Here is an 18,749-nt window from a genome sequence, read left to right as displayed (position 1 = left end):
CATAGGTTGCCCCACTCCGCGTCATACGCGCTCACGTGCGAACAGTGAGTACTTGCTTATCTAATTACAACTAAAATTGTTCCATTGCACAAAATCAAAACATAATAATTGAAATCAACGCCATCTTTCGAGTATTTTTAAAACTGTTGTAACAGCGTCATCTGCTATTTTAGAGCGCGAACTCTTTTGTTTTTGTGTAACGGAAAATTTATGCATGTTTATATTTTCTCTGTTTTATTTATTGCACCTTTGTTTTGTATTAAATACGCACCTATGTATTAACTTATGTAGTAGATATATTATGAGCACAGCACCGTAGTGGCACTTTTTAAATGCTTCATAGACAGTAGAGCTCGTGTTTGGTGTATTACTATGTCGATTCTAGTGATGGTTTTGATAATTATAATGGAAATATATATATAATGAAGATTATTCAGATTTAACAGAGTAGAGTTAGTAGAGCTTAAATAGATGATCTTGTGATATAATCTATGATTCTAATATTAAAAACAATGGCATTTCTTTAATATTTTAATAATGAGATCATTCATAAAACTTTGGTTACATAGGTACGTAATACTATCTACATAAGCACATTTAAACCGGAAAACTTATGGACAACAAATAAAAATGCTATTATATCCCCAATTATGGAATACTCTCGATCGGACAGTGCTTTATATCAATTAAATAATAGATATATTTACAAAAAACTAACAAATTTAGAATTCGAAATAGTTTTCATTTTTTATTCCCGACATCTGCAGCGAGTCTGGTAGGCTGACCTGCCCGCTGTGCTCGGAGCGGAACTGGAAGCAGCTGGACAACGACCTCTGGCGGCTGGAGCAGTGGCTGCAGTTCGCCGAGGCCACGGAAGCTTCCAGAACCGAGCCTCCCGAACAATACGACTTACTCGAAGACGCTATACAGGTTTGTTGAACCGAATAGCATTCTGCCATATTTTATGCAGCAAATAATAGGCACAGCACAAAACTGGTAATTCATGATCTTACTGAAGTGATTTGAGAGGAACTAAAATAAATGTTTCTGATTCAATCTATGCTAATATATAAATGTACAGTGGTTTTTACGGATGTTCCGTTATAACTACTGAACCATGCATCCGATTGACTTGAAACTTGGTATCCATGTAGAAAATACATGTACTTAATGGATAGGCTAATATTTATATGAGTGTTGGACTCCCTACACCAGTTGTAGGGGCGTTAATGATGAGAATCTTTGTGGGGGTGAGAAATAATAATGTTAATTTTAAGTGCCCAGCGAAGCGGATGAGTACAGCTAGTAACTAATAAAATGGTATTTTATTTGAAGAAAAAATCCGTTCTTAACATTAGAAAGACTCGACAAACACATTATGTTTGTGTATTAAGACGTGAGTCGGGTCGTGGTGGTTAAAAGCATTGATCTCTTTTGCATCAACGCAGCCGTGAAATACAATTGTATTAAAAATTATATCTTGTAGCGAGCGACTTTGCTTGAGTTTATTAGGCTCATATTAATCATATAAAATGCTGCTTTTTAAATCAAATCTGTCTGTTTACAGAGAGATTTGATATGATTTTGTCCAGACGGTGACCTAAAATGGTACCACTCAATTTTTTCTGTTAGCACCGTGGAAGATCTGCTAATGAATTCATTCGCCAAGAATAGAGAATAACCTTATCCTAGTACATAGTATGTTATTGCATATGCCACCATCTTGCTTATATCCACCGCGAAGCAGCCAGCCTAAAGGGTGGGACAGTTGTTGTACAAAACTATTGAGACTACAGCCTCATGCCCGTTAACGTTCCTGTTGCAATGTGGATGGACCACGTATTTGCCCAACTTCATCTCAGCCTGTCAACTGTCCACTGTTGAACATAGGCCTCTCCAATTGATCTCCAGTGCGGCCGGACTAGTCTAGTCGAGTCTAGTCACTAGTCCCACACTGCGTTTGCCAGTACGTGGTCTCCACTAGAGGATCTTTCTGCCCCATCGGCCGTTCGATCCTCGCGCTATTTGCCCATTAACATTAATTTTAAAAAGATGTGTATGTCGGAAGCAGCGGTTAGTTAAACGAGGGTATCGTTACTGCAGGACCACCGCGAGTTCCTGCTGGACCTGGACTCGCACAAGTCTATCGTGGTGTCGCTGAACGTGGTCGGCGGGCACGTGGCGGCGCATGCGCACGACGCTCGTGACGCGGCGCGCGTGCGGGCCCGCCTGGCCGCCGCCAACGCGCGCTGGGACCGCGCATGCGCACTCGCCGCCGACCGACAGAAGCTGCTGCAGCACGCGCTCGTGCACAACAGACAGTTCCACGATATCGGTGCGTATATACACGGCGAGCTGTCACAGCTTCTTACTACTATACCTTCGAATATTTACGCTATATTTTCTTTTTTGACACCAAATATTTAGAAAAACTTTCCCGATTGCTTTTGCATATTAACCTAGCATGAATTAAAATCGTAAAAAATGCGAATTGTTCATATCGTATCGTCTAACGACAAAATAGATCCGTTGTTAATTTTCACGTCTTATGTATCGATAAGTGTTCTCCGCTCGGGTCGCGGTAGGTACTCTGCTTATTTGCTTGTAACTGAATTGTCCACGCAATAGCCTTATATGATATGATCAATACAAAATTATGTTAGGTTCACAAAATATTCTGAACTCGCATAGAATCGTTTAGCCGCTCGGCTCATTTACGCCGCGAAGTCATGTGTTCTGGTTTGAGAGGTAGGATTCCAATAGGAATAAACGCAACTATTCTACTGTCTCTATTGGCTCGACAAAACCGTGTGACATCCTAACACAAGTTCACACGCTGAAACCACGCATTAACAATCGATTTGCCCGTTCAGTGGTCGAGTTAGTGGCGCAGCTGGCAGCGGCAGAACGCGGCGTGCGCGGCAGAGAGCCGCTGCGCTTGTCGCGTCCGGCGGACGAGCTGCAGCGCGACTTCAGACGCTTCAGTGAGCTGCGCGACGAGCTGCAGCGCGCCGAGCCGCGGGTGCACGCGCTGCACGATGCCGCACAGTTGCTGCGGACCGGGGACGCTCCCCCGCACTCGGATGACATCTGCCGTAGGTTCGTAAAGCAAACACATAAATACATTACTATTATTACAGTAAAATACATTACTTAACTTCTTTTTCTCCACCTCATCGCACTAGGTGGGGTCGGCGCATTACTCAATTTCTATCAAGAAAATTTGTATCTTACCATACTTTGTGTATACTAAAAAAAATTAATTATTTTTCACCATCACTTATTTCCACTTAACCGTAAATTGAATGTTCTTAGATAGATACAGCGAGAGACCACATTTAGTTAGGTTTCCTTTTATTTCTCAAAAACGTATATTTCGTCCCAAAACTCCAAGGAGAAAATTGTCATGATTAAAACTACTTTTACCTGGTTTAAAATGCTTTATTACAAAATGAAAATGTTTGAATTACATCGCAAACTCGCGAAAAATTTAATAAAATAATAATGTCTCTCAAATAATCCAGAAAGATTCTTTACGAACGCGATATGACTAATCTCACAGTTATTGCTGTAATTATACGCTTGGTTAATTATATCACGTCGATATTAATATCGTATCAAAGTCTACTCACAAATATTACACCCAGAATCACTAATAACAAAATTCTCTCTCCACGACAGGCTAGCGGAACTCCGGCTGCGCCTGCAGTCCCTGCGCAAGTTGTCCGGTGTGTACGCGCTGAAGCTCGGCGCGGCACTGGCCCGGCGGCCCGCGCGCCCCGCCCCCGCCCCCGCCTCCGCCGCGCTCGCCGCCGCCGCCCTCGCCGCCGCGCCACAGGTAACTACACCACGCACCACTAAAATCGGTTTCCCTTTTAACGTACAATTCAACCCATATATCATAACAGTACCGTGTTTTAATAACAAATAGAGCGTAAACACTGGGTCGCGTTTCCGATCCGGTAGTAGATTCTGCAAAGCGCTGCTCTTGCTAGGGCCAGTGTTAGCAACACTCCCGGTTTGAGCCCCGAGCACCTACTCGGTTATGCTGATGCTGACATAGCCTCTCAAGGCTATCAACTTAGGTAGGAAAAAAAAGTAAACAAGCCCGCTAAGAGAAATACTGCCTTGAGATGAACAGAAGACAACATTAACCAAGTAAAGTAAAGCAAAGCCAAACTTCCCTTTAAGCTGTTCATATTTAACCGAACCATAGTCTAAAATGTGCTCATTATGATATCATTGTTTTCCAAAACGTTTCCATTGTCCGATTAATTTATTTACAAATACCAGAAACATTAAATCACATTGGTTTGATAAAATCGTAACTACCTTATTTTTATATCCTTAAATTTAGGCGGGCCAACATACAAAAGAATCGGTGGAATATATCGAATTGTTTACTAAAATTTTAATTTCTAAAATTTTAAATACCAAGTATCAGTAACGATTTAAAAAACAGTACACCTCTATCTTGAGTTTTTCGTCTAGAAACAAAACTTCAAAAGTACAGAGACATACAAGTTTTGATAGAACTAGTATTCCTCCACCGCTTTGCCACAAAGCACTGTTGATCGGCAAAGACTTAACACAAAAAGCAAGCTTTTTGGTCACTGGCAAGCATTCATTTTCAATATGGCAACATCTATAATCTTTTAAAATTTTATATCGTTTTTTTTTTACTAAACAAAAAAGACGCCATATTGAAAAGTATGTTTGACAGAAACAAAATACATTTTGAAAGTAAAAAAAACTTAGATTTGAAGAATTTTTAACAAAAATACGATGTTGATTAACATTAGATTGTGTAGTTGATATTATTATATACGTTGAAAGTATTGATTTGCAAGTTTCTATATTATTTAAAATAGGCAAAGGTAAAACGGCTAAGTACCAATTTTTCTTGTGTTTGACAACTAATTTTCCTTTTTCTGGTTTGTTTAATGCCTTTTCAAGAGCTCTAATGTTGGCAATACTACGATTTTACAATGGAGCCAATAAAAATATAATGTTTTTTAATATTTTTATTTATATTATAAATTGAAATCGGTTTATCTAAGTCAGTACGATGTACTTTATCAGGCATGACAATACTTGACAACCCGTCAACTGTCAACCCACGTATGATCGCGTATTCTCTTGATTGCCTTAGAAACTGGCTTAAATGCCTTCATGCGAAACATGAAAGAACCCTTGCAGATCAGTACAATAGTAACACATGTACCGTAGTCGCTTCGCACCGTATTTTGATGTATTTTTATCCTCGTCCCGTAGCTAATGGAAGAGGAAGACGAGGAACTATCCACCATGACCCTGCCTCCGTTTGACGAGAATGAGTAAGTATTAGTTATGAGTGAATATAACGCGAATTTTGCTTCAACGAATCACTATAAAAACTAGCGAGCCAGAGCTCATAATATAGATTTGATGTTTTTAATTTTTTGTACTAGATAAACCTGGCCGATAAACAAATATCATAATGTAAAATGATTTAAATGCGTAATAAACGCATTGAATACGATCTAGTTTAAATTAATATTATTTCTTTATCTTATATTAATTAATTTATTTAACGACGAAAACGTCTGTTTTAATTAACTTCTTTTCATGTCTTTTCTGTTGAAACACCTCCGTCGAATCTAATAGTTATCGTTTTTTCTTTGTGAATCTAACTTTTATTCCTTTATTAACTAGTCACTCTCTAAACTAAAACTCTATTTGTCTTGTCTTGTTCTTCTTCTATATCTATCTATATCTTGTTTTCTATATTTCTTGGCATTTGGAGTACAATGTCGGGTCTGCTTTTGGTAAACTAGGATTCCTGTATAGTTTCGTGTCGTGTTCTTGAGGAGCTAAAGTTCATAATCTTAATATTAATTATTGAGAGTACATAGGTAATCCAAACAATACTAGCAAAAATATGTATATCGAGGGATTTAAAGTTTTAAATTTGAAAAAAATATCATAACAAAAAAACTTCAACTATTTGAATGGAGTAAACTTAATTGAAGTTAAATTAAAAACATCGAACTGTTAATGCTAATAAATACCAAATAAAACGAACCCTTAATTACAATGATAAAAGTCGCGTATTAATCGAATTGCGACCTACTTGCTAAATTTGAAATTTGATGCCGCGGATATCCGACATTGTGCATTTAATGCCGCGATGTTTTTTGAATGTGCCCGTATTTGACCATCAACCTCTGTCCCCCTGCAGGGCGGAAGCCGATGAGCCGGCGAGCGAGGAGGAGACGCTGAGTGGCATGCAGCGCGGGCTGCGCTTCGTTTGCCGCGTGGCGCGTGCCTCCTTGCCCTTCCAAGCGCTCTTGCTGCTCGTGCTGGGCGCCGCCGCGCTGGCCCCGCACGCGCGCACCGAGTGCCGGGGCGGACTCGACCCCGTACTGCCCGTGCTGCGATACCCGCACGGGCCACCGCCGCTCTGATCTACTCCACACTGACAACACAAAACGCAACACCCTGTTTTGTGTACACTGCGCGTTGTACGACGCATACCTTGTGTCGTACAATCCCGCTGAAAGCACATTCTTGAACTAAACCGTTCACACTACTACTACGGTGAAGCTTTTATGAAAATTTTATTCAGAACGACCCAACCACGATCCGCCCTCTCATTTCCCACTGGATCGAGGTCGTGTCGTAATGACGTCACCTTCCCTCTAGGGTGACGTCACGAAGCCGCCATGCAGGCGACCGGCCCGCGCGCCGGCGGTCGCCGCTCTGTGACATTCCATTAGTCGACGGCGCGAGCCCGAGCTGAGCGCCCGCGTCGCCTTGTACATAACGATTTTGTATATTTGTTACGATTGAATATTTGATACGGAATATATTGATGGGAGTTTTGGCGACGACGGGTGCCGACGAGCCGCACCAACCGAACCGACATGAGTTAACGAGATATATAACATTATTATTATTATTATTATATTAAATATTTATTTATATTTATGTAACGAGCCCGTGTGTAAGCGAAGCACAAAATATAAAATGAAACGGCTTTAGGTAAACACGCATTGTTACTTAATAGATTCTAAGGACTGTTTGTAAAAGTCAATAATAAAGCCTACGCATTGATTATATATTCATTTTTGTTTTATTTACATTCCTAATGTATATATTATTATAGACACATTATATTATATTAACATTTCACATAGCTTCAACTTATTTTATCATAATATAGTATTTTAGGACGCATAAATAAAAGGGGTTCTAAATAAAATAATGAAATGTTTATTTATGTAAAAATGTCGTCAAATTTATGTAAAAAAGGCCGCCCGGGCGATGCCGCTGGTGTTCCGGGATACCTCGCTGGGCCAGAACCAGCCTGCCGGGTCGGAACGCGATACACCGCTGACCGGGTTGCTCTTCCACAGTATATTGGGCGACGACAGCGACGACGACAATGTAGACCGCATCGCAGGCCGCAGCTGCCGACGCGTCGACCCGTCCTCCTGGTGCCAGCGCGCTAGAGTGACGGTAGCATGCGGCACAGACTCAACCCTCTTAGGTCGCTAAATTTTGCGGCATGTGGCACAAATCGATGATAATAATTAAACACGCCAAGAAAAAGTCTCATGCGTTGAGCTGTCTCAGGAGGTGAATAACCTAGTAAGCTTTGAACTCGATCCTCACCAGTGATAAGATATCCTAAAAAAGTAACCTCACTTACACCAAGAAAAAAAATTAATAGATTAATTACAACTCCATAGTCTTGAAGACGCCTAAACAGAATCCGAAGGTGTTCTTCATGACGAGCTTAATCTGATAAAAAAACTAATATATCATCGACGTAAGGAAAACAAAATTCGAAACCTCGTATAACTTCGTCAATAAAACGCTGGGACGTTTGTCCTGCATTGCGTAATCCGAAAGGCATAAAAGAAGATTCAAAGAGGTCAAAGGGAGTAACAATGGCCGTCTTTGGTATATCTTCCTTAAAAACAGGGATTTGATGATAAGCTTTTACCAGACCAAGTGTACTAAATATAGTGGCTCCAGCAGGATCATTGGCAAAATCGTTGATATTCCTAACTGGATATGGATCGGGAACAATCCTGGCGTTTAAAGCACGATAGTCACCACATGGTCGCCAAGTATTATTCTTTTTAGGAGTCATGTGCAGTGAAGATGCCCACGTCGGGGTCACTATTTTAGAACGCTTAAATAAAAGCGGCTCTAAATAATGAAATGTTTATTTTATGTAAAAATGTACAATGTTTTTTCTTGTCATGGCGGGGATCATGGCCTCCTCGATTTTTTGCGCGTGACGGAACCAGATGTTTCGCCACACCATAAAGGTTACAGGAATTGAGGTAACAGGGGTCTTAAATTTCTAAATTGGTTCACAAGCTCAACAAAATTCCGCGGAATGGATTCCTCACTTTTATGACGTCACTTGAGGTCAAAATTTGAGCACAGACCACAAGCTGAGCATAGACTATGCTACATAGTCTTATGATAGATGTTTAGCTTTTTTTTTTTTTTTTTTTTTTTTTATTGCTTAGATGGGTGGACGAGCTCACAGCCCACCTGGTGTTAAGTGGTTACTGGAGCCCATAGACATCCACAACGTAAATGCGCCACCCACCTTGAGATACAAGTTCTAAGGTCTCAAGTATAGTTACAACGGCTGCCCCACCCTTCAAACCGAAACGCATTACCGCTTTACAGCAGAAATAGACGAAGTGGTGGTACGTACCCTCGCGGACTCTATCTCTAGTATTCATGTTACATTTCCACACGAGTCAAATCTCTCATCTTCAGAATAAGTATCATCGAAAATACAATATGTTGACTGAGAACTTACTTCAGGGTCAACGCTCGGCGCGGGTGCAGGCGTACCGAACAGCGAGCCCCGCCCCGCGCCCCCGCACTCCCCCCGCAAAGCCGCCGCTCGCGCGCTCGTACTCAACAATTGTATCAGTAATATTATTAAGACCTGTAATTTTAGATTTGAAGCCGGTCACCGTCCTCGTCGAACCCGTCATTTGCCACAAAGAGCTCGACGAGTAAATTAACCCACAGACACAGCCCACTGAGTTTCTCGCCGAATCTTCTCAGTGGGTCGGGTTTCCGATCCGGTGGTAGGTTCTGCGAAGCACTGCTCTTGCTAGGGCTAGAGTCAGCGTCAGGCTTGAGCCCCATGAGCTCACCTACTACTCGCCCAGTAACGCTGATATGGTCTCTCAAAACCATCAGCTTAGGTAGGAAAAAAAATTTTGAATCCGCCACGTACAACCCGTTGACAAGGTGGAGAACAGTTTTGATAGCGATAGAGCTTAGTATAGAGTGATTTGGAACCTCTTGGTCACTGTATGTTTTGTTCCTCAAATTATTCTGAGGAATTAGAATATAGATTTGAGATGTTACCATCATCTCTTTACGAACACCGCCACTGGCCACTATAGCAGAATCCATCCTTGTTATTTGGAACCATGGCACTCATATATAGTGCATTTTTTGAACGAAATTTTTCTAACTTGCATTCGGCTCGAGAATGAACTCCATAACATAGCAGCTCATTGTTAACCCACTGAGAAGGATTTGAAAGGAACTATCGAAACAAACGCATGAGCTATCGTTTCATAGGATCTCACTTGAAATATAAGGATGAGGATGTTGAAGAACTGCAACGCCAACAGCGCTCTGACGAGTGGAGCACGCACCGCCTCCACGCAGCCCCTCGTGTGCAGCGACGCTGCCACTAGCGGAGATGCTCTCCACGCTGCGGTGTCGGACCACTGGAGGCAATATTCCAAGAACCTTCAAATTAGGCATGTCCATGGACAGCAAATGAGCAGCACATTTATTGAGCCCCTACAAATAAATAGGAGTCTTAAAGCCAAACTCAAGACATACTTTAGACAGATAGAGATCTCATGATGTGAGTGAGTTAGTGAAAGGTATCCCTTAGACATAGCCCACTGAATTTCTCGTCGGATCTTCTCAGTGGGTCGCGATTCCGATCCGGTGGTAGATTCACTGAAGTACTGCTCTTGCTAGAGTTAATGTTAAGCAACATCGTCAGGTTAGAGCCCCGTGAGCTCACCTACTCGCTCGGTTAAGCTGGCATAACCACTTGAGGTTACCAGGTAGGAAAAAAAGTATCGCTTTTATGTAAGATGAAATTTATCAACGACTCACCAATATAATTCGCACACTACATATTAGCGAATTTCAGCGATTCGAAGCGATAAGGTATTTTCTGAAAGAGCGTTCTTATAAAAAAAAAATGCAATACTATAAAGAGCCCCTTAGTAGGGGATTAGAGACACTAATGTTTGACGGCAGCGAGTTCAAAAATAACACTCAAGTTAAAAAATATACAAGACTTTTGTGTCTATCTTAAATATTTCAGTGTATTGTCTATGCGTTCTTCAAGTGCAGTAGGTTATGGACTATTCGTCTTTCTCATACGAAAAACATAACGGCTTAAAAAGCCGAAATTTGTCGATTGTCTATTTTCACCGTTCGATGTGCAACATTTATCGTCCGGTACTGTACTGATAACTTTTTTCCGGGCCGAATCCCCTACGCGGTTCCCGTAGCTAGGTGACGCACGCGATACGTGGCTGAAGATCTTAAAGCTTATTGATTCCTACCTGCTGCAAAGGATCGTGGTAGCACGGAGCTAGGACCCGTGGTGTGCAGCATGAGTACGGAGATACAGGCGGTAATATTTTACCATCCGTTCCTGCTAATCTGTGGACAATAGTTCTATATGTAAAAACATAATTGGCATTAACACTAGAATTATTGACGAAGCAGGTTTTCTTGAAAATCTACGAGATAGGTATGAATGTGTTAATTCGTTGCGCCATAGTACAGTGTTCATAGTCTTTGATAATAAATATTTTCGTTTCCTTTACAGCAAGCAACTGTAGGGCAACTATTGAAAAAATCCTAAAATAAATGATTGAGTCGACAGCTTCAACATTATTGGCGTGAAATTTTCCAACTCATATTGCGTTTTTTTTTTTTTTTTTTTTAGATTACAATACAAAGCGTCTGATGTTTGGTGGTAGGACCTCTTGTGAGTCCGCACGGGTAGGTACCACCACTCCTGCCTTTTTCTGCCGTGAAGCAGTAACGCGTTTCGGCTTGAAGGGTGGGGCCGCCGTTCTAACATACTGAGACCTTACAACTCGTATCTCAAGGTGGGTGGCGGCATCTACATCGTAGATGTTGATGGGTTTCGGTAACCACTTAACACCAGGTGGGCTGTGAGCTCGTCCATCCATCTAAGCAATAAAAAAAATATCAGAAGACAGCTTCAGCGACAGCTATTGGCGTGAAAATTTCTAACTCATATTGCATTTTTTTTTTTGAGATTGCTATACAAAGTGTTCGAATCTGTTCGATGTCCCTAATTCATAATTACTGAAAGACAAACTCACTTCATGACGACACTTGAGTTCTCGTTGAGGAAGTCCACGCTGAGCCACGGTATCTCGTGCCAGTCCCCAGGTCTATCGGCACCACAACAACACAAATCTACCTTTTTGAAAAGACAAAAACTATTTATATAGACCCGAAGTAAGGGTCGTAAATATATTTTAAATTAAATTTACTGCTTAATCCTGTATTTATTTTATGAAATTAATTATTTCTGACGTCTCTAATATTTTACTTTTCGTTGTCGCCAATTTGGTCACAGGCGGGCGCATCACGATGCTCAGCAATGAGCGATCGACTGAAGGAGGAGGAGGAGTCGCCAATTTAATTAGTGTTTATAATTTAATATAAATAAAATTAATTCAATAGAATAAGGAGAGGTGACCCAACCACCATGTGAGATAAATAGCTAGAAAAAGAGAGAGAGAGAGAGAGAGAGAGATCACCACAGACGAAATAAATAATGGAAAATGAAAATAATAAACGTGTTATTAAACAAAACTTGTTACTCATGGTGACGTTTGGAGGGGTAAAGTGCTGCTTTTTTATTTATTTTTTACTAGCTGACCTGGCAGACTTCGTAGTGCCTCAATTGATAAATAAAAGACCTAAACTTTTGTATAAAATAAAATCAAAACAAACAAAAGGAATCCGTCCGACGGGGGACACATCAAAGGGAAAACAAAATTGTTATTTTTATTTAATTCCGAGCATTTTCATATTTATGTACCTTTTAAACATTCTCTGGAAATTTTATTAGCCAAATCGGTCCAGTCGTTCTCGAGTTTTAGCGAGACTAACGAACAGCAATTCATTTTTATATATATAGATTGCCCTAGTAGGCAAACGACCGTAAGGCCCACCTGATGGTGAGTAGTTACCGTTTCCCATGGACTTCAGTAATGCCACGGGCAGAGCCAAGCCGCTGCCTATTATTTCTGCCAAGAAGCAGTCATGCGTTCACTTCAGTTTTACACCTCACGTCTCAAGGTGGTAGCACTCACAATGTGGTTTCCATAGGCTGCGTCTACTTGACACCAGCTGGGCCATGAGGTGAGCATCAGAATAAGCTCCAGATAGAAGAACTCTTCAACACTTAACAGCATAGATATTAATTTCTGGTAACGCATTTTATTGCGATAGCCAGTTCAAAATTTTACCTAGTCACGAGTACTGCTCTGGGCAGAGTCCTGAAACTCCTGAGTGGCTTTCAGCGGAAACACAAAATTTAGTATGCGCATTCAATTATGATACCAATTCTGTCACTTCTAAAATCTATTTTTAACTGCGAATTAATTTCATTGACAACAAAATTACCACAATCTACTCACTTGCATCGTGTCCAGGAGTTTCTTCCAGGAGGGTTCAATTAAATACTGAGACATGCCAACGCGCAACGAGGAGGAGAGCTCCTTTACCAGAGCCTGTCATAAAACGATATGAAAGGGTTATAGGATAGACCTTACCACCTTACCAGGATAGACTTTAATATAAACGAAACACCAATGGAATCAAATTATATCGACAACATAAACATAATAATAGTTAATCTTGAGCAGAGCTTTGAGTAGGAACTGAGACTTAGATAGAACTTATGACTCACGCTCGTAAGTCCGTCGACGGAGCCCGTATACCTGTTTGCTCACCCAACATACGTCCTCTCTCTTTCTCTCTCTCTCTCCCCCTCTCTCTCTTTCTATCAGCCCACTGACGTCCACAGCTGGACATAGGCCTCCCCCAAGCCACGGCACAAAGATTGGGCTTGCACTACTTGCATTGGTCGGTCGGTCCATCTCGTGGGAGGCCTACCCACGCTATGTTTACGTCCTACCACTAGTAAATACAAAAAAATCCATTTTCCTAGTTTGGTTTTAATTGCACAATCTAATTCTTTGATTGTGAAAAATGAGGGCCGAATCTCACACGAGGTTTCCGCGTCTAGAGAGCGCGCGAGGTATGTAGGACTTGACGGTTGGCAGATGTTGGGAGCAGGCCGTGGGCCCAAGGATGTTTTAGGGCCCTACCCACCAAACGACTTCCCTTGCACTCTTCTTACCCGACGTCGGATCTCCGCTTGGGTTCAGAACTATATGTACCTGCCTGCGGGATTCGAACAGCGGTACAGCCGTATCGCTCGATACAATTGCACCGGGCGTCTTATCCTTTAGGCCACGACGGCTTTCATTGCGAACTAAAGCTAAAATTCCCGAAATTACTAACTCGAGAACAGTGTTTACGAGATTTCACGAATTTCCACTACCATATTGCTAAGTATCCTTGTGAAATGAAAAGAGCGTTAATTATTTTAAACAAAACGAGAAACTAAAACTGTAATGCTATGATGATGGAACATATTAATTACCTTTAGAGTGGCCCTGCAAGCGGCATACACCAGCCCCCCATTCGCAACGAGCATCAGCCCATTGATAAGCCAAATTTTACCCACTCTTGACCCGCGAGACCAGAACGGACACCTCAGCAGTAAGGTTACGAGACGCAGACCGGCTGTGTAGTGAAGTTTCATACAGTACGTTTGCAAGAGAACCAGCCCGCATAGGAGATAGACAGTCAGCTGAAAACGAATGGATTGAAGTTGAAAAACGAAGCTTTAATGTTCAGATAGATAGATATTTTTTGAATTATGCGATTCTTCAGCCTTAGGATAGGTTACGACTTATCCAATTAAGAAAATACTAATTACTAACAAAATATTTTTTTTTTGGTCAGTAGGAAATCGCCGGACTCCCGCCCTCCACTGGGGATGGCAGGCGGAGCATATCGGAGTCGAACCGACTAAAACCTCCCGTCGCTCAACAACCAACGTCCAAACTTCGCATGAGACAGAGCTCATGAAAAGGCAAAGGGGGGAAAGTGAAGCGTTTAGTGCGGAGCACATCTCTCCCGTCACCCTCCCCCTTGGGACGCCGGACCGGCGGTCGTCGGCGCCACGACTGCCAGTCCTCTTGGTCGGCAGGCTATCCGAAACCCGCCTAGATGGCGCCGGTTAGAGTGAGTACTAATAAAATGTACGACTTCCACAACGAAGTAATGGTAAGAGTAACATATTAAGATGTAGTTAAGTTAAGATAATATACTCTATTTATTTACTTATTATTAGATTGTAGTTTACTTTGTCTTACTTCGCAATGACGCGATACATAGTAACCTTACTACATGCATGATAAGCTAACTTCAGCCAGCACACCGGTAAACGAGCTCACGGCTCTTCGGGTATTAAGTGGTTACCAGAGTCCGTAGACACCATAACATATTGTCGTCACTCACACTGAGACATTAGTTCGAAGCCTCGAAGATGATTGTCTTTTGGAGTTAACTCGTCCTACAGATAAGGTATGGGTTGAGGCCAGTATTGACCGCGGGAACACCCATACTCTGATCGGGTTCTGACCCCGGACGGAGATCGGACGTCGGGTGTAAGAGTACAGGGGAGACGTTTAGTGTGGTAGGGCCCTAAAATTCCTTGGGCCTGCGATCTGAGCGGGGTTGAGGCCAAAAACATTTTTAGACAAAGTGATTAAGAAAGAAAGTCAAAGAATCGTCCGTGACTATCCCCCAGGAGAGCTGCCTCCTTACAGAGACCGTGTTATCACATACCTTATGAACATTTTTGAGCAGCATCATGACTTTCTGTGTAGTGTTGTAGCAAAATATCACCATACAGAGCGACACAACCAACTGCGCGATCAGCAAAGCGCGAAGAACAGCAGCCACCCGCTCCCGACCCTCTTTACTGAGCCTGAACTGGGCCATCCACGCGCATCTTGAGTGGACATTCTTCTGAAAATAATTCACCATCATAAATTTAATGGTTTCACTATCCCGACATTTTCGGCCACGTCATAGTTATCGTTCCCATCAAATTAATCACTCGTTCGACTCCATTGTCCAAAGTGTTCTGCTGTTAGCATGTGAGATCTGGAGTGTGACTAAGACATTCACGAACCAACTACAGGTATTTGTAAATAAGTGCTTGAGGTCGATACTCCCCATATTCTGGCCAGTCACTATCCCTAATAAAGACCTTTGGACTAAATGTGACCAAAACCGCATCGCGCAAGACATTGCCCATTATAGGATACACTACGACGCAGCGGAGTCAACGCAGCATCAATCGCGTTTGAGTGGCAACCGCTTGGCAGGAGAAGACGTGGTCGCCCTGTACACACTTGGCGACCAAATACCCTTTATTTACATATTACTAATATGATGTACAGTTTAGTTTTAAATCATAATATATATGACACATATAAATTAAAATCATAGGGAAAAAAACTATACAATATGTAGGTATATTTGATGATTGATTTGATGGACTTGCATAAAAAATATATTTTTTACTAAATTCCCGGGCTCCCTGTCGGACCGATGACCCGTGGCATTTCGCCAGCCCTGCCACCATAAGTTACGCGACTACTTACAACAATTTATTGTTTTAATGAACTCTCGATATTTCAAATTTGCAAGCACCATGTAAGTAGGATAATAAGAGCAGGCATATCAGTCTAGCCTTTTACTACCTACATTCTGGTCCTTGTAAGACCGTTAAATAAAACTATTTATATATTCAGAAACCACATTCTCACGATGAAATAATTGACAGAGATATTCATTAAGTATACTGAATTGTTCTACAGTCAACTGGGAGAGTTTCATCATGTGCTATGGGCCTCAAAAGCCCACATATGAGACAATAAGCAGTACACTCAGATTCCAAACACCAAACTGGGAACTTCGACAAAGATACCTAGTTACTGGTTTAATTCAAATCTTTGGAAACAGTAACAGATGGATAATTTTGACATGAACTATAATACCTGTTAAATTTTAAATGCACGTAAAACCTAGATCTTCTTAATTCTTGATGAGAGGATTTGTAAAGACGATAACTCAACCGAGCACTTTGTTAACAGTTATATTTTCTAAAGTTTAATGTTTTAAATTTCAAATGCTAGAAATGCTATCGCCCAATGACTTTACAATAACTAAATTGATGAATGAACGTCAATGATCTGATTTGACCATAGATTCGTTTGACTTTCTTCGCTTGCACGTGATCCATTTTTAAACAAAAAGTTTGTTAACATGACCTGAGTGTTAACTTTAAATAACACGAAAGACCCAGATGTTATTCGACTTCGACTGGAATATATTTATTGCCTTTGTAAAAATTCCAGCATGAGTCCCACCTCAAGGTTTCGAAGCCAGAGGCGCGTGGGCGGGATGCGAGACTACCGAGGGGTGAGAATCTTCCAGTGCGCGGATCAAGGAGATGGAACGGTGAAGGCGGCGATAGCCGTCTTCAACCACGAACTAGACGTGACAGAGTGTCCGAAACTTACCAACAATTACATCACGGTGGTAAAGATCCGTACCCGCGCCTGGGAGATCACAGTGGTCTCATTCTATCTTGAACCGGATCGGCCCATGGAGCCATACCTGGAGCACTTGAAATGGATTCGGGAGGAAATGGGTCAATTGAACATACTAGTCAAAAAGTCTAAAGGCACTAGCACTAGAAGAACAATTAGAATACTCAATACCAAAATAGTTAATTGGAGCCAATTTCATAAGAAATTGGCCCAATTAAAAGCCCTAAGTCAATTAAATAGTATAGGAATTAACCAAATTAATAATCAATCGGAATTAGAAAATTTACACTCAAAATCTTAGGAAAGCCAAAATTACAAGCAGTCATGAAAACATACAAAAAAATAACTTACCATACCGAAGAGACGCCGCATACGGAGCGCTGCACCAGTTCGTGGGCGAAGAGTCGTCCGGGAGTACCTGCAAGAAAAAGAAACTTATGAGTTCAAAGAGAAAAGGGCACAGGCGCAGAGTTGGAGAGGGTTCTGCGAGAAGCGGGACAGGGATATAGGAGGGCATCTACAGGATCAGCGGTAGAACCACCAAGAGATGCGAGGACGTGCCTCTGATCAAGAATGGGTTGCCAATAAAGAAGCCTGACCCATGCTTCCACCTTATTAGAAATAATATGGCCTGGTAAGCATGGGAATTATTGGAAGAAATAGTGTAACTTCATTATTTTGGAAAGAAAAAATTGTTTAAAATCAAAAACTCTAGGCAAATGATACAAAAATATAAAAACAAACATTAAACAGGTTTTACAAGAGCTCTGACCACGTCAGGGGAAAACGGGATTAAAAAAAAAAAAGCCAGAGGCGCAGTCAAGCCGCTGCCTACCCCTGAGTACTCCCCGGAAATCTCTTTGGAAAAAGAACATGTCCATGCCAAAGGGATTCCGGTTGTTAAATAATTAATGTATTCTAACCAAGAAATCCGTGGTGAACACAACACAAGTGATGACTAAAGTCGTCGTGGCCTAAAGGATAAGACGTCCGGTGCATTCGTGTTGAGCGATGCACCAGTGTTCGAATCCCAGGCGGGTACCAATTTTTCTAATGAAATACGTACTCAAGAAATGTTCACGATTGACTTCCACGGTGAAGGAATAACCTCGTGTAATAAAAATCAAACCCGCAAATTTTAATTTGCGTAATTACTGGTGGTACTGTTGTGATTCCGCACGGATAGGTACCACCACCCCGCCTATTTCTGCCGTGAAGCAGTAATGCGTTTCGGTTTGAAGGGCGGGGCAACCGTTGTAACTATATTGAGACTTGAGAACTTATATCTCAAAGTGGGTGGCGCATTTACGTTGTAGATGTCTATGGGCTCCAGTAACCACTTAACACCAGGTGGGCTGTGAGCTCATCCACACATCTAAGCAATAATAATAATAATAATAAAAAGATCGAGTACATGTTAAAAACTCGCACTAAGCATACTTGTGTTTCGTTGCCTAGCAACGTTGCATTTCATTGTATCGAGTGTATTATCTATGATTTTATTATTGTTTAATATTAAAAATAGCTGGCACACGAGAAAATATAAAAACAAAACAGTAAAAAAAAAATAGTGACAATTCTATCACGAACAATAAAAGTGAATGTTAATTAAGTTATTTCATTAATTACGATAATATGGAAGACGAATTTAAGAGGCCAAAGGTTGCTTGGAGTGACGATTTGAGTCATGATTCCGAGGAAGAGAGAGGTGAGTTAGACATGAACTGAATCGTATGTTGCTGGTAAGACGCTACTAAACAGCCAAACCCGGGTTGAAAATATAAGCTTTTTATCTAAAGCGTCTGAAATAAAATTCTGTTGTAAATGATATTTAATATCACCGTTACTTCACTATCACCGTTATCTAACTATATTTTATACATCTTGCTACAGGTTTAACTATATTCTCTTTGTTAATTTCATTGTTTTACTTCACTACTT

The 18,749-nt window shown here is 41.3% G+C and overlaps 2 protein-coding genes across 7 annotated transcripts in view; one reads left to right on the top strand and one right to left on the bottom strand.

Moving 5' to 3' along the window:
* The window catches only part of Msp300 (Muscle-specific protein 300 kDa), a 215,885-nt gene extending 208,783 nt beyond the window's left edge, over positions 1-7,102 (top strand). For 4 of the 6 annotated variants that reach the window (XM_089731748.1, XM_089731744.1, XM_089731745.1 and 1 more), the window contains 7 exons: positions 6-44; positions 768-930; positions 2,104-2,335; positions 2,874-3,099; positions 3,682-3,838; positions 5,275-5,336; positions 6,221-7,102. In XM_089731748.1, the coding sequence (XP_089587874.1) occupies positions 6-44; positions 768-930; positions 2,104-2,335; positions 2,874-3,099; positions 3,682-3,838; positions 5,275-5,336; positions 6,221-6,446 (1,105 nt within the window). In that variant the 3' untranslated portion in view covers positions 6,447-7,102. The remainder of the gene's footprint in view (positions 1-5; positions 45-767; positions 931-2,103; positions 2,336-2,873; positions 3,100-3,681; positions 3,839-5,274; positions 5,337-6,220) is intronic. The other 2 variants (XM_089731746.1, XM_089731749.1) reach the window with 2 other exon arrangements.
* A 1,392-nt stretch (positions 7,103-8,494) lies between these two features.
* On the bottom strand, positions 8,495-16,392 carry LOC114243557 (uncharacterized). Its single transcript, XM_089731752.1, has 8 exons — positions 16,254-16,392; positions 15,034-15,216; positions 13,781-13,990; positions 12,750-12,842; positions 11,421-11,521; positions 10,626-10,725; positions 9,621-9,764; positions 8,495-8,962 (listed from the first exon to the last, which is right to left on the bottom strand). Exons 2-8 carry the CDS (start codon positions 15,187-15,189, stop codon positions 8,747-8,749), a joined length of 1,020 nt encoding a protein of 339 aa, XP_089587878.1. The 5' UTR covers positions 15,190-15,216; positions 16,254-16,392; the 3' UTR covers positions 8,495-8,746.
* Between the last annotated feature and the right edge of the window lie 2,357 nt (positions 16,393-18,749).

Source organism: Bombyx mandarina, chromosome 12, assembly GCF_030267445.1.
Source record: "Bombyx mandarina strain Sakado chromosome 12, ASM3026744v2".
Taxonomy (NCBI): Eukaryota; Metazoa; Arthropoda; class Insecta; order Lepidoptera; family Bombycidae; genus Bombyx; species Bombyx mandarina.
Note: the sequence above shows the minus strand (reverse complement) of the source record. Positions and strands in the feature narration are given on the sequence as shown.